General features: G+C 41.6%; 1 protein-coding gene across 10 annotated transcripts in view; it reads left to right on the forward strand.

Moving 5' to 3' along the window:
- Positions 1 to 6445, forward strand: part of PUS7 (pseudouridine synthase 7) — a 76171-nt gene extending 69726 nt beyond the window's left edge. For all 10 annotated transcript variants that reach the window (XM_042964671.1, XM_042964628.1, XM_042964635.1 and 7 more), the window contains 4 exons: positions 1046 to 1147; positions 3844 to 3973; positions 5251 to 5342; positions 5887 to 6445. In XM_042964671.1, the coding sequence (XP_042820605.1) occupies positions 1046 to 1147; positions 3844 to 3973; positions 5251 to 5342; positions 5887 to 6023 (461 nt within the window). In that variant the 3' untranslated portion in view covers positions 6024 to 6445. The remainder of the gene's footprint in view (positions 1 to 1045; positions 1148 to 3843; positions 3974 to 5250; positions 5343 to 5886) is intronic.
- The last annotated feature ends 7703 nt before the right edge of the window (positions 6446 to 14148 follow it).

Below are 14148 nucleotides of genomic sequence, written 5' to 3' on the forward strand. Positions count from 1 at the left end.
TCTCTTCTGGGTCTCTGGGCCTTCATTTTCTTGGCTAGAAGAAGATTTGAATGAGATGTTGTCTTTAAGTCTTTTTCTAAACTTTAATCTGGGTCCAGCAAATACTCCTCTACACTTCTGGACTTGCCTTGGCGCCTCAGCTGTTTTCCGCCAGTTTTAAAGAGTTTCTGTAAGTCAGCGCTCGACCAGAGCTCACTTCACACGCGGGCCGTGACGTAACAGACACTTAGTGCGTACTCTGTGCCGGCAATGTTCATAAAACACACAGCTGATCCCCTCTGATGCTGAGCCCCCACCTTGTGTCAGGCCTGTGTTAAGCCCTTTGCCTACCTCTTCTGGTTTAAAGCTTGCAGTATTCTGTGAAGTGTTCCCTGTGTTCTTCAGACAAGATTCACAAGATTCCACATCTGGTTAAAAAAAGAAAAGGCAGAGATTCAGAATCAAAGTCGGCCTGTTTCCAAAGTCAATGTTCTTCTGGCACACCCAGCCGCCCTTCTCCTGTCTGAAGACATAGCCTGTTCATCTACATGTATACCCAATAAATCCACTAAGGGTCCTATTGAGAAATTTTGATTATCCTGGATTAATAGTTTTTAATCTCCTCCAATGTTGATTACATCCAGTGTGTTTTAATGTCCCATATGCCATCACATTTCATCCTCTAAACGCAGACTGATTTAAAATTATTCTTTTATTAAAATGCATCCAATGGCGATAGCTTTCTAGATAGTATTTTGTAGGGTTGTTTAAAAAGGAGAAAGCAGCTTGTTTTTTTAAAGCATTCTAAAAACATAAGGGTGCAGCTGAGAAATAAATGTTGTTTGTTTTTTTGTTTTTTGTTTTTTTGACTTTCCACTTGTTATGAATCCATGATTTTATTTCTTGGGTAGAGCAGAAAAGACAGTAAGGTACCTAACTTAATTTCCTTAAATTTTGTAGGCCACTCATCCTGTGTCAGCTTGCATATAATTTTTGAAGATCAAGCTCATGAAAATATCACCTATTTTCGTAGTTTTTCTCAATTTATCTGTGTGTCAATTTGCAGCTACAGCCACCTATGTTGATGAAGAAGATGTTAATAATTACTCCATCCATGATGTGGTAATGCCTTTGCCTGGTTTTGATGTTATCTACCCAAAGCATAAAAGTAAGTTCCCTGTCAGGGGAAAGTAGATAAAACAAAGCCTGACATGTTTAAACCACTTACCAGCCACCAAGAATAGAGAGAGGGGAAAAAATCAGTACTTTAAATATAATTTTAGGACTTTCATTTCTGTCAGACTTGAAAATGTTTAGATTTCAAACATTTATAAACTATGTTTACATATATAAAGTCTCCCTGAAAGGTATTCAAGTGGATAATTTTTTTTTATTTTTTTTAATGTTTATTTTTGAGACAGAGGGAGACAGAGCACGAGTGGGGGAGGGGCAGAGACAGAGGGAGACACAGAATCCAAAGCAGGCTCCAGGCTCTGAGCTGTCAGCACAAAGCCTGATGCGGGGCTCAAACCCACGAACCATGAGATCATGACCTGACCCGAAGTCGGACGCTTAACCAACTGAGCCACCCAGGCAGGCGCCCCTCAAATGGATAATTTTTAAAAAATTTTTATTTTTAGGTAATCTCTACACCCAACGTAGGGTTCGAACTTAAGTACCCCAAGTTCAAGAGTTGTATGTTCCACTAAGTCAGTCAGGCGCCCCTGGGTAATTTAAATTAAGAAACAGGGGCGCCTGGGTGGCGCAGTCGGCTAAGCGTCCGACTTCAGCCAGGTCACGATCTCGCGGTCCGTGAGTTCGAGCCCCGCGTCAGGCTCTGGACTGATGGCTCGGAGCCTGGAGCCTGTTTCCGATTCTGTGTCTCCCTCTCTCTCTGCCCCTCCCCCGTTCATGCTCTGTCTCTCTCTGTGCCAAAAATAAATAAAAAACGTTGAAAAAAAAAATAAATTAAGAAACAAAATGGTGGAGGGGCTCCTGGGTGGCTCCTTCAGCTAAGGGGCTGACTTCTGCTCAGGTTATTATCTTGAGGTTTTGGGAGTTAGAGCTCCGTGTCAGACTCTGTGTGCTGGCAGCACGCAGCCTGCTTGTGATTCTCTCTCTCCCCGCCCCCCCCACCTCTCTCTCTCTCTGCCCCTCCCTATTCACACTGCCTTTGTCTCTTTCAAATGAGTAAAAACTTAAAAAAACAAAAAAAAGACATCTTTTCTCTCGAGGGGTCAGAATGATTATTTTGCTTATCAATGTTATATTCCTTGTAACCATACAAGTTACAGAATGCTTAGGAATTAACACCCTTCTTTGATACTGCAAATACTGACAAAAGTTAGTCATCTGCCACTTACATATTAATATAATCGGATTGCTGCGCTTCTAATTCTTATGTGAGGTTGACTTCACTGAGAGAAAGCAGAGAAAAGGAGGGGGGAATGAATAGGAGGGGGGAGGGGGAGGGGAACAGTCTGCCTACCCTATGGCACAGGGTAATGCCATTTAAGCCATAAATTCAATACAGCTTTTGACAAAGTCTGTTCCTGGAATCCTTGTGGCGAAGACAGGGGCTCGTAGACTGGATGGGCATGTGGATCGGTTACATATGCGCGCTTGGCATCCAGCAGTGCTCAATTTAGGGATCCCTCTTGTCTTATAGATACGTTGTGAGGGAGTCTTTCCTTGACCCTGGTCTACCCAATATTTTTTATGAATAACTTGAATAAGAAATCTGCAGGGCGCCTGGGTGGCTCGGTAGGTTAAGTGTCCAACTTCAACTCAGATCATGATCTCACAGTTCATGGGTTCGAGCCCCGCGTCGGGCTCTGTGCTGACAGCTCAGAGCCTATAGGCTGCTTCAGGTTCTGTGTCTCCCTCTCTCTCTGCCCCTTCCCTGCTCGTGCACTCTCTCTCTCTGTCTCAAATATAAATAAACATTTTTTAAAAATCTGCTTATCATGTTTGCAAGTTATGTTACCCAAAACTGTCAATACTAATTGTATAAAAAGTAAATTTTTTAAAAGAACTACAGAAGGCATTTAATAGAGTTAAATATAAATTCTTACTTCTGTAAAGGTCCAGCTTGATAGTAGTCTATATAAAAAGTATCTGGAGTTCTTATTGAACATCATTCTGCTACCCTGAGGCAGATGAAGGGTTTTGTGGAGAATACAGCAATGTCAGAAGAGGGACAGTTGAAAGAACGTGTGTGTGGCCTAAAGAAGATACGGCTTAAAGGTCCAGCACTTGTGTGAACATGTGAAAAAGGGCAGTTAACCTGCTGTGTTGCAAAGCAGTGAACAGAAGTTATAAAAAGACAGATTTCAGCTTGGAATAAGGAACTTTCTAACAATTGGGGAGCCTCACAAAGACGTTACCGTAAATGGCAACCTGCAAGCAAAGGCCGGGTGACTGTCTCTCTCAGGTGTTATAAAAAAGATTCCACATCAGGGGCGAGGGTGAGCCAGATTGTTTTCCCAGGTCTCTTATTTTTATACATTTATTTATAACTGCCTTCTTCAGGAATTGGAGGCCTCTGTACATGCTCTCTTCCAACTCTGAGCATGTATAAATTATAGGTTAATAACTTCTCTTGAAATGGCCTTTTATAGTTAGCTTGAGAACCTGACACCCCAGATACTGTGGCTGCTTATGAGAGATAACTTACAAGTTGCTCAAATCTAAGCTGGAGACATCTAGCCCTAGTAGTTAATCCCTAAATTTTGATTCTAGAGAACAGGCTGGATTATAAATGAGAGGGACTAATTTTGTTAGGATGCTATGAATTTATTTGTGGTCTGGCAGAAGGTGGCTTGCTCACATGCTGCATTCCAGCTAACTTTTTGTATCTTACAGTTAGCGAAGCCTACAGGGAAATGCTCACAGCAGACAATCTGGATATTGACAACATGAGACACAAAATTCGAGATTATTCCTTATCAGGAGCCTACCGAAAGATCATTATTCGTCCTCAGAATGTCAGTTGGTGAGTGATAGTCTGGAAGGAAGTAGAACTGAATTAGAATGTGAGATTTAAAGCTTTTGCATCACATGTTTATTGTCCAGTGTTGACAACCTGGCATAGAAGCATTACTTGTTGTTACTATTATCATTATTACTTCTACTTGCATTTTTTGATCATCAGGAAACAAACGAGTGTAAGTGGTTAAGTTTATATTTTATAGACCTCGCTAAATTATTGAAGATCTATGCAGAGTGGGGCGCCTGGGTGGCTCAGTGGGTTAAGTGTTTGACCTTGGCTCAGGTCATGATCACGCGTTCCGTGGGTTTAAACCCGGCGTCAGGCTCAGAGCCTAGAGCCTGCTTCAGATTCTATGTCTCCCTCTCTCTCTGCCCCTCCCCTGCTTGCACACATGCACGCGCTTGTGAGATCTCTCTCTCTCTCTCTCAAAAATAAAAATAAACGTTAATAAAAAGGAAGAAGGGGCACCTGGGTGGCTGAGTCAATTAAGTGTCTGACTTCAGCTCAGGTCATGATCTCATGGTTCGTGAGTTTGAGCCCGCGTCAGGCTTTAAAAAAAAAAAAAAAAAGGAAGAAACATTTAAACTTTTTCCCTACTTTGAAAAAACTAAGAATTGCTTATAAAGCTATCCCTGAGCAAGCTACCTTTATTCCGAATTAGCTGTGAGTTTCAAACACTGATCTGTTTGTTTTAATATGTTCTGAAGAAAAACACATACATGTATTAACTCATTTAAAATATTTCAGTATATTTATTTGATAATTTTCTAAAACTCAGTTCTGTTTGATAATTTTAAACACTAAATCCTGAATTAGTTGTCCATTGCCGGGAGATTCTCTCTCTTCCCTGTCTCCATCTCTGGGTTGTGGGATGAGGTTGCCCAGGTTGGATTTCGTCTTCCCCACCCCAGAGAGCTGTTTCTGGTGAGTAACACGGTGCTGTTAGAAGTGATGACCACCGTGGAGAAGATACAAACGCCATTATTAATTCACATCTTCACCAAGTGAAGTTTCCACCTACGTAGAAAAAGAATTTCCATCCTAAGGAAGCATTTTATATTTTTTTTAACGTAGTCTGGCATCATTTCTCATCTTGTTGTATGATCATACAAAAGCAATACTTACATGTAAAATTTGGCCCTGTTCTGTTATTGAACAACTTCCCCTTAGAATTCCTTACACAGGCCTGTGTGTTTTTTCCTTTCTAAGAAAATGGTGATGAGCAGGTTTAGTTCCTTTCATAGAAGTTTGCATTCACACTTTATTTGTGTGTTTTGAAGGGAAGTCGTTGCATATGATGATCCCAAAATTCCACTCTTCAACACAGATGTGGACAACCTAGAAGGGAAACCACCACCGGTGTTTGCTTCTGGTAAGTTTACTCAGCCGTCAGCCCTGTGTCAACTTTGAAACGTTTTCTCAGACGAAAACATAAATTAAACCGCCACCTTCCACCTGCCCAGTGATTGCTATTTTGTGTTTTGTCATCTTGGTTTTGTGGTTATAGCTTGATGTCAGGTGATTAGAACAATAGATTTCACTGAAAATGAATGAACATTATGGTATTAGGTGGTTGAATATTTCCTCCCCCACTGAGTGAACAAAGGTGAGGGAATATCCAGGAACAGAGTCTAAAACATGAAATCTGCATTGTCATTGTCAACTTCTGGCTGCCATTCCCTCGTCTGTTTCTACCCTGTGCCCTTCTTGAAGGTTCCAAGTAGAATTACTGTCGGGATTCGGCTGGATCATATACTTCTGATCTCACTTCTACATTTTATTCTCTGAGGCCCCACGGGAGGTGGTGCCTGCAGAAGAGCCCAGTTCTTTCCTCTCTGTAGCGATTATATGACTCGCCCCAGTCTCTCTGCAGCTGCCTTCCTTTTCTGACCGTTCTCTTCTTTCTTGCCTGGCAGAAGGCAAATACAGAGCTCTGAAGATGGATTTTTCTCTTCCTCCTTCTACCTACGCTACCATGGCCATTCGCGAAGTGCTAAAAATGGATACCAGCATCAAGAACCAGACCCAGCTGAACACCACCTGGCTCCGCTGAGTCCTTTTTCCCCAGACGAGAACATGCAGACGGGTGTTTGCTGGCTTCTTGTTCATTTTTGTCTTAGTACAGACCATAGGTGTATTTTAGATCTTTGTAGCTAAAGATTATTTGTATTTTTTCAAGTTTTTATTAGCTTAATTTGCAATATTTGTACACATAATACAAATCCTGAGGATCCTAATTCTAGCTCAGAGAATATAAATTGATCAGAATATATTTCAGGTGCTTAAATCATAGTAAAACATCAGCTTTATTTGGCTTTATGATAATTTAAAAGGACTTTCGGTTTAAACTTGCAATTTTAAGTTTCGCTTCATTCTTAAAGGACGACATGAATTTTTCATGTAGCCATGAATGGAGTATGCAGCAATGCATTTTAAGAGAAAATGCAGCAAAGCAAATCTTGACTATGGATAAATAGACTGCCCCCACCCCGCCTATAAGTACAGTACTCATGCTTATTTAAATGATGATAAAACATGTCCAGGTTATAGATGCAAAAGTGGCTGTCATCATCTAACTCCCATGCCAGGTTTAGGTAAGTGTGGATAGATCTTTTAGTTGCAGTAGCTTTTGCATTTATATTATCGTTGCCTTGTAGGACAGTTGCGTGATAGGACCTTTTTTCTCAGTGTAAACATGTGTCGCTATTTTTATTAGTCAAGGTGTGATTTTTACTCTAGGTGCCTTTTATGTTCAGAATGCTTTCCACTGGACTGGTATTTGTCCACAAGTAAATGACAGCAGAGAAGAAAACTTTAAACCTTTACAAAAGGGCTCCTCCGATCAGCAGCCTCACCCTTTGTCACCTTCGGCTTGGGTATTTCCGTTTCTGGCATTGTGTAAAACTTTTCTCTGGTGTGAAAGGCTGACTATGCCTTGCCAAGGATGTGTGACATAATTGCACCAGTTTTTATTTTCTACCATTTCTAGAACAAAATATAATAAATATTTTTTAAAACTCCTTTCTAGTTATGGGTGGTTTTTTTTTTAAGTTTATTTATTTATTTTGAGAGAGAGAGAGAAAGCACAAGCAGGTGAGGGGCAGAGAGAGAGAAAGAATTCTGAGCAGGCTCCACACTGTCAGCACAGAGCCCAACGCAGGGCTCAAACTCATGAACTGTGAGATCATGACCTGAGCCAAAGTCGGATGCTTAACCGACTGAGCCACCGAGGCGCTCCCTGTATTAGTCATGTTAATAAGTTAAATAAGTTATCTAAAACTGAGTGCAGATGAGAACCTTGGCCCAGACTGAGGGCAAGGCAATAAGTGATTGAGGGATCCTCAGAGATGGTGTCGACACAAAGGTGTGTGTCATGATCAGGTGTGAGATGTCATGAAAATCGTACAGTTGAGTGTCCGACTGTACGACTCTTGGACAATGGACTGGATTCAAGGTTATTCTTACAATAACACCCCTCACTTGCTTTCCAGTGTGCTTTCTGGAGAGAAGAATGGAGAAGACCTTCTGTACCAGGGAGCATCACGCCATAGCTGGGTGGGTGACATTTGTCCCGTATCTGGTACTGGACAGTTGAGGACTGTTTTTCAGCCCTTGTGTTTTAATGGCATCCATCACACTACAGAGGTGGAAAAATATTAGAAATGTCATGGTAAATAGCCCTTTTAGCTGGCTGGTTTCTAAAGAATCTCTTATCCTACAAAAGCCAAATATATTAAATGTGTATTGGACTGTTTGTAGTTTCCAGTGCTCCCGAGTTATTTTCCTTCATCAGACTGATTAGTGAACATGCTTATTAAGGAGACCTAACTCTGCCTAATGCAAGTACAATCAGTAGTTCTGCCATTATAAATTTACGTTACCAGGAAAAAAAAAAAAGTCCAAACTCAGAAATGTTCTCTTCATCTGAGAATACTTAGAGCTGTATAGGTTGAGTTCATTTTCCCCTGGCATTAGCCAACTAACAGTTTGTGCATGTTTCCTCTTAAATATCAGCTGGAAGATAGTGAATCAGGCAGACTCTTAGAGCCATTTTTTTTTTTTTTTTTTTTTTTTAATGTTTTAGTTTTGGGAGCATGCAAGCAGGGAGGAGGGTACAGAGGATCTCAAGTGGGCTCTGTGCTGACAGCAGCGAGCCTGATGTGGGGCTCAAACTCACAAACTGTGAGAACATGATCTGAGCCGGTCAGACACTCAACCGACTGAGCCACCCAGGTGCCCCTCTTAGAGCTGTTTTGAGACTCTAGGACACTATTTAACTCCAGGAATCAATCATTGCCTTAGCAGAGATGTCAGGACATTTTATTGTTAACAAAGTGGGGGATATTTCTCTGAGGCAAGTTTACAAGCCTGAAAACAGCCTCATCCCTAACTACACCTTCGTTTGTAAGTTTTTGGCTAAAAGAAATAACAAAAGACCGTTATTTTTTTTATTATGATATAAACTCAGCACTATTTAGTAATGGAAAAGTAAGCTAAATAGTCATACTATCAACTGATTTTATTCATGGTTTTATGTTGTAGAGGATAACTAGACAGTCATTACACAAATTGAAAAAAATATTTCCTGGTTGAGTCCAACCAAAAAATGAGCAGCACCTACAGTAGCACATTGGTACTTCAACCTTTGCCAGTTGTGGGGCTCCTGGGTGGCTGAGTCAGTTGAGCCTCCGACTTCGGCTCAGGTCACGATCTCACAGTCTGTGAGTTCGAGCCCCGTGTCGGGCTCTGTGCTGACAGCTCAGAGCCCGGAGCCTGCTTCGGATTCTGTGTCTCCCTCTCTCTCTGACCCTCCCCCATTCATGCTGTCTCTCTCTCTCTCTTTCTTTCTCTCTCTCTCTCTCTCTCAAAAATAAATAAACATTAAAAGAAAAAAATTTTTAAACCTTTACCAGTTGTGCCAGCAACACATATTAGCACAAACTGGTCTTTGTCCTGGAATGCTCTTTGTGGCCAATTTTGCACTAAAAAAATAAGGATCTTTGTGGTACACAATAGAATATTTATATGTGTGTGTGTACGCGCATGTGTGTGTGCGCAGCCTCTACTGATGTGTGTATATGTCGTATTTTGAAATAAAAACAGTGTATCCGTGTCATTACCACACATGACGAGAGCTCAATGGAAGAACTCAGAGCTAGGAATGGCCGGATTTTGCCTTTCATTAACTGAAGAGTACATAGCAGAGGATAACTTCATAGTTTTCTTTGTTTGGTGAAATCTGCTCTCCTACTTAATGGGGTCATATTCCTGTAGGCTAAAACTTCTCAGTTTGGGAACTTGCAAAATCTGAGGAAAAAGTATGGATGTTGTTTCCAGGGGAAGGGAAGAAGACAAGTGTATACACATACACACACCCCTACACATACATAAAATACGTAAATAACTTTTTTATTTTAATATTTGTGTTTTGTTGTTTTTTTTTTTTTTTTGAGAGAGAGAGCGTGTGTAAGCAGGGGAGGGCCAGAGATGGAGAAAGAGAATCCCAAGAAGGCTCTGCACTGTCAGCGCAGAGCCCGACACGGGGCTCGATCTCAGGAACCGTGAGACCATGACCTGAGCCAAAATCAAGAGACACTTAACCAACTGAGCCACCCAGGTGCCCCGATAACTTTTCTTTTTAATGTCTTGTTCATTTTTGAGAGAGTGCCGTGTGCAAGCAGGGGAGGGGGACAAAGGATCTGAAGCTGTCAGCACAGAGCCCAACGCAGGGCTCGAACTCACAAACTGTGAGGTCATGACCCGAATGAAGTTGGAGACTTGCCTGAGCCACCCAGGCACTCCTAGGTATGCAAACTTTTTATACAATTTTATGGGCTCTAGTGTTTTCAAATGAGATCCCCCCCCCACTCTAAGTTAGTGCTGTCCAAACTTTAATGTGCATGGGAATCCCCTGGCGGTCTTGTTACGCTGTGGAACGTACTTCAGGAACTCCAGGTGAAGTCAGAAATACTTTGCATTTCTAACAAGCTCGCAAAGGGTCCTATGCTGCTCGTCTGCACACCACCCTTGGGGAAGCAAGGCTCACACCTGCAGTGGCCGGTGCGGCAGCCACCAGCCACACATGCTTAATTTAAATGTGAGCTAACTAACATGTAAAATTCAGCTTTCCGGTCGCACTAGCCGTAGTCCAGCTGCTCCATTGCTGTGTGTGTGGGTGGCAGCTGCTGTGCTGGATGGCACTTAGGTAACCAGTCCGTCAACCAGACACAGGAATCCATGTTGGTCAGGTGTGACACCAGCGACCCTAATGACCAAGGGCACCATGTTGAGCATGTGCAAGTGGGATGACCTTGCAGTTAGATCCGGGGCCCCTGTTGATGACTGAAGAGTTCCCACTTGACATAGATCACCCCAGGAGCGTTCCTGAAATTTGCTTCCATTTCCTGGCTTTCTCCAGGACCACCTGTGATCCTGTTTTCTCCTTTTCTGCCCTTGATTGCATTCAAACACCTTGTCCAAAGGTTTCCTTCAACCTGTCCTAAGGCTCTATGGCCTTGTTGCTCTATATGGGAAAATTATCCCCAAAAGAGTCTTAACTGCCGTAATTAAAAATGTTCCTGGGGCACCTGGGTTGCTCAGTCGGTTAAGCGTCTGACTCGATACCAGCTCAGGTCATGATCTCATGGTTTCATGGGTTCAAGCCCCACGTTGGGCTCTATGCTGACAGCACAGAGCCTGCTTAGAATTCTCTCTCTCTCTCTCTCTCTCTCTCTCTCCCTCCCTCCCTCCCTCCCTCCCTCCCTCTCCCTCTCCCTCTCCCTCTCCCTCTCCCTCTCCCTCTCCCTCTCCCTCCCTCTCTCCCTCCGTCTCTCTGCCCCTCCTTCATGCTGTCTCTTTTTCAAAATAAATAACTTTAAAATTTTTTTCAAAATGTTCCTTCTTGACTGGCACACACTGTAGCTTCTAACGGAAGCAGAACACTAAAAAGCAAGGATGGCTAGAATCCGTGTGGTTTTGATGTGTAACAGGAGTACAGTAACACGGCGTTTCCACCTGTGCTGAAGACTGGCAAGTGGCCAGCAGGTAAAAGAGGTGGCACCAGGGAACGGTGGTGGGAGAAGTTATTCAAGGCCTTCGTCTTCTAATGCATACTATCTATCTGGTCAGAAGCTCCAAATGTTTCTCCAGAGCCATGCTGCCCAATAGAAATATAATGTGTGCTAATATGTTATTTAAAATTTTCTAGTAGCCACATTAAGATAGTAAAAAGATCCATTGATAGATGAAGGGGTAAAGACACACCTACAGGGGCACCTGGATGGCTCAGTCGGTTAAGCATCCAACTTTTGGTTTCAGCTCAGGTCACAATCTCACGGTTTGTAAGATTGAGCCCTATGTCAGGCTCTGCACAGACAGTGCGGAGCCTGCTTGGGATTCTCTCCCCCTCTCTCTGCCCCTCCCCTACGTTCTCTCTCTCTCTCTCTCAATATAAATTAATAAACATTAAAAAAAAAAAAAAGACACATACAATGGAGTATTGCTCAGCTTTAGAATGAGATCTTGCCATTTACAACAACATGGATGGACCTAGAGGGTACTATGCTAAAGTGAAATGTGTCAGACGAAGACAAATACTATATGATTTCACTTACATGTGGAATCTGAAAAGCAGAAGCAGATCCATAAGTTCAGAGAATAAACTGACAGCTACCAGTGGAGGAGGGATGGGCAGAAGGAATGAAGGAGTGTGGGAGGTACAAGTTTCCAGTGTTAGGGAAGGAATAAGTCATGGGAATAAAAGGCACAATTTAGGAAATATAGTCAGTGATACTATAATAGCATTGTATGATAACATGGTAGCTACACTTGTGAGCAAAGCATAATGTATTGACTCACTCACTATGTTGTACGCCCGACACTAAAGTAACATTGTGTGTCAACTGTACTATAATTTTTAAAAAGTAAAAAGAGGGACACCTGGCTGGCTCAGTCAGTAGAGCATGTAACTCTTGATCTCAGGGTCATGGGTTCATGCCCTACATTAGGTGTGGAGATTACTTTAAAAAAAAATGTTTTTTTAAGTGGTATCAATTTATTTTTTTTAATTTATTTTTTATTTTTTACAATTTACATCCAAATTAGTTTGCATATAGTGAAACAATGATTTCGGGAGTAGATTCCTTAATGCCTCCTACGCATTTAACCCATCCTCCCTCCCACAACCTCTTCAGCAACCCTTTTTGGTCTCCATATTTGAGTCTCTTCTGTTTTGTCCCCCTCCCTGTTTTTATATTATTTTTGTTTCTCTCCCCCCCAAAATTTTTTTTAACTTTAAGAGAGACAAGGAGGTTAACTTTAATTATGTATTTTTTTAGGATCGCCTGGGTGGCTCAGTTGGCTAAGTGTCCAACTTTGGCTCAGGTCATCTGAGCAGGGTTTGAGCCCTGCATAAGGCTCTGTGCTGACAGTGCAGAATCTGCTTCAGATTCTCTTTCCCTCCCTCTCTTCCTCCCCCACTTGTACGCTCTCTTGCTCTCTCAATATAAAAAATTTAAAAATAAACTTTAAAATATAAATAAATAAAAGCTAAATACATGGGACCTGGCTGGCTCAGTAGAGTATGCGACTCTTGATCTCAGGGTTGAGAGTTCTAGACCACATTGGGTATAGAGATTACTTAAAAATCTTAGAGCTACATATATTCTCCTTTTTGTACTAAGTCTTTAGTACAGAAGACTTGTGTCTTTGACACTTACAACAGGCCTCAATGTGGACTAGCTCCAGTGTGAACAGTGACTACCCTATTGGATAGTGAAGTTCTAGAAAGACCCCTTTATTGCATGTCACCGGTATAATGGTACATTTGTCTTGAGTGTTAAAGTTGGAGTATGTAGGTTGGGAGTAAGGCTAGTTAAGTGTGATTTTGAAACGCTTAATAGATTATTAAGTTTTATGGGAAAGCCAGTTAAATATGATTTTAAAATGCTTAATTGATTATTAAGTTTTATAAGGATTGGAGTAAATATTTTTGCTTTGGGAGCACATAACAAATCTGTGCTCCTTAATGGATTCTGAAATATTTCATAATGCTTGAAATTTTCCTTAAGCAGTTCCAGTGACACTCCGGAGTTTTCTCTAAATCATGCGGAAGCTAATCCTTAGTGCAGCCTTGATTTACATTCTAAATTTCAAATCTGTCGAATATAAATTGAGATTTTGGGGATGAGAATGAGGATTATGTGACTGGATAACATTAACTGAGAACTCAGGATGTGTGGGAATAGTAAGGCAGTTCAGGCAGAGCTGAGATTTTTGTCTAACTTGGTTTTTTGTTTTGTTTTGTTTTTTTTGTTTTGTTTTTTTAAGTAATCTCTACACTCAACATGGGGCTCAAAGTCATGACCCTGAGATCACAAGTTGCACGTTCTTTTGACTCCCCCTTGTTTTTGTTTGTATTAATAGCTTTGTGGAGTTAAAAGTCTGTTTCCTTACTGGGCCATCCTGGCTACTTAGGGCAGGGCCTCTGTGCACTAATTAGGAGGAAGTCATAATGTGGATAACTCCAAAAGGTGAAAATCCAAAATTAGATACAGTTTAATTTTTTTTAACCGAAGTGTAGTTGACCTGCATTACTAGTTTCAAGTGTAAACCAGTGATTCATTTATGTATTTTTATATATATTACAAAGTGGTCACATTGATAAGTCTAGCTCCCATCTGTCACCATACAAAGTTGTTACATAGCTTCCCTATGGTGTTCATTGTATCCCCATGTCTTATTTTATAACTAGAATTTTGTACCTTTTAATCCTCTTCCCTTTTGCCCACCCCCACGCTTATTGCTTATGCCCAGCTTATTGATGTCTCTAATTAGCTATTATGTAGGAAAAACATGCTGCATCCATTCCACAAATGTTTATTGCATCCCTAGTATATGAAAAGCACTGCGTTGCGGTGCCTGGGTGGCTCCATTGGTTAAGTGGCCAACTCTCGATTTCAGCTGAGGTCATGATCTCCTGCTGGTAAGATCAAGTCCCGCATCGGGCTCCACTCTGAGTGTGGAGTCTGCTTGGGATTCTGTGACTCCCCCTCCCTCTCTGTCCTGCTCACCCTCTCTCTGTCTCTCAAAATAACTAAACTTAAAAAAAAAAAAAAAAAAAAAAAAAAAAAGAGCACTGTGTTGCTATCTTTAAGTAGACCTTGCCTTGAAGGAGCTCC

This window comes from Panthera tigris, chromosome A2 (genome assembly GCF_018350195.1).
Source record: "Panthera tigris isolate Pti1 chromosome A2, P.tigris_Pti1_mat1.1, whole genome shotgun sequence".
Taxonomy (NCBI): Eukaryota; Metazoa; Chordata; class Mammalia; order Carnivora; family Felidae; genus Panthera; species Panthera tigris.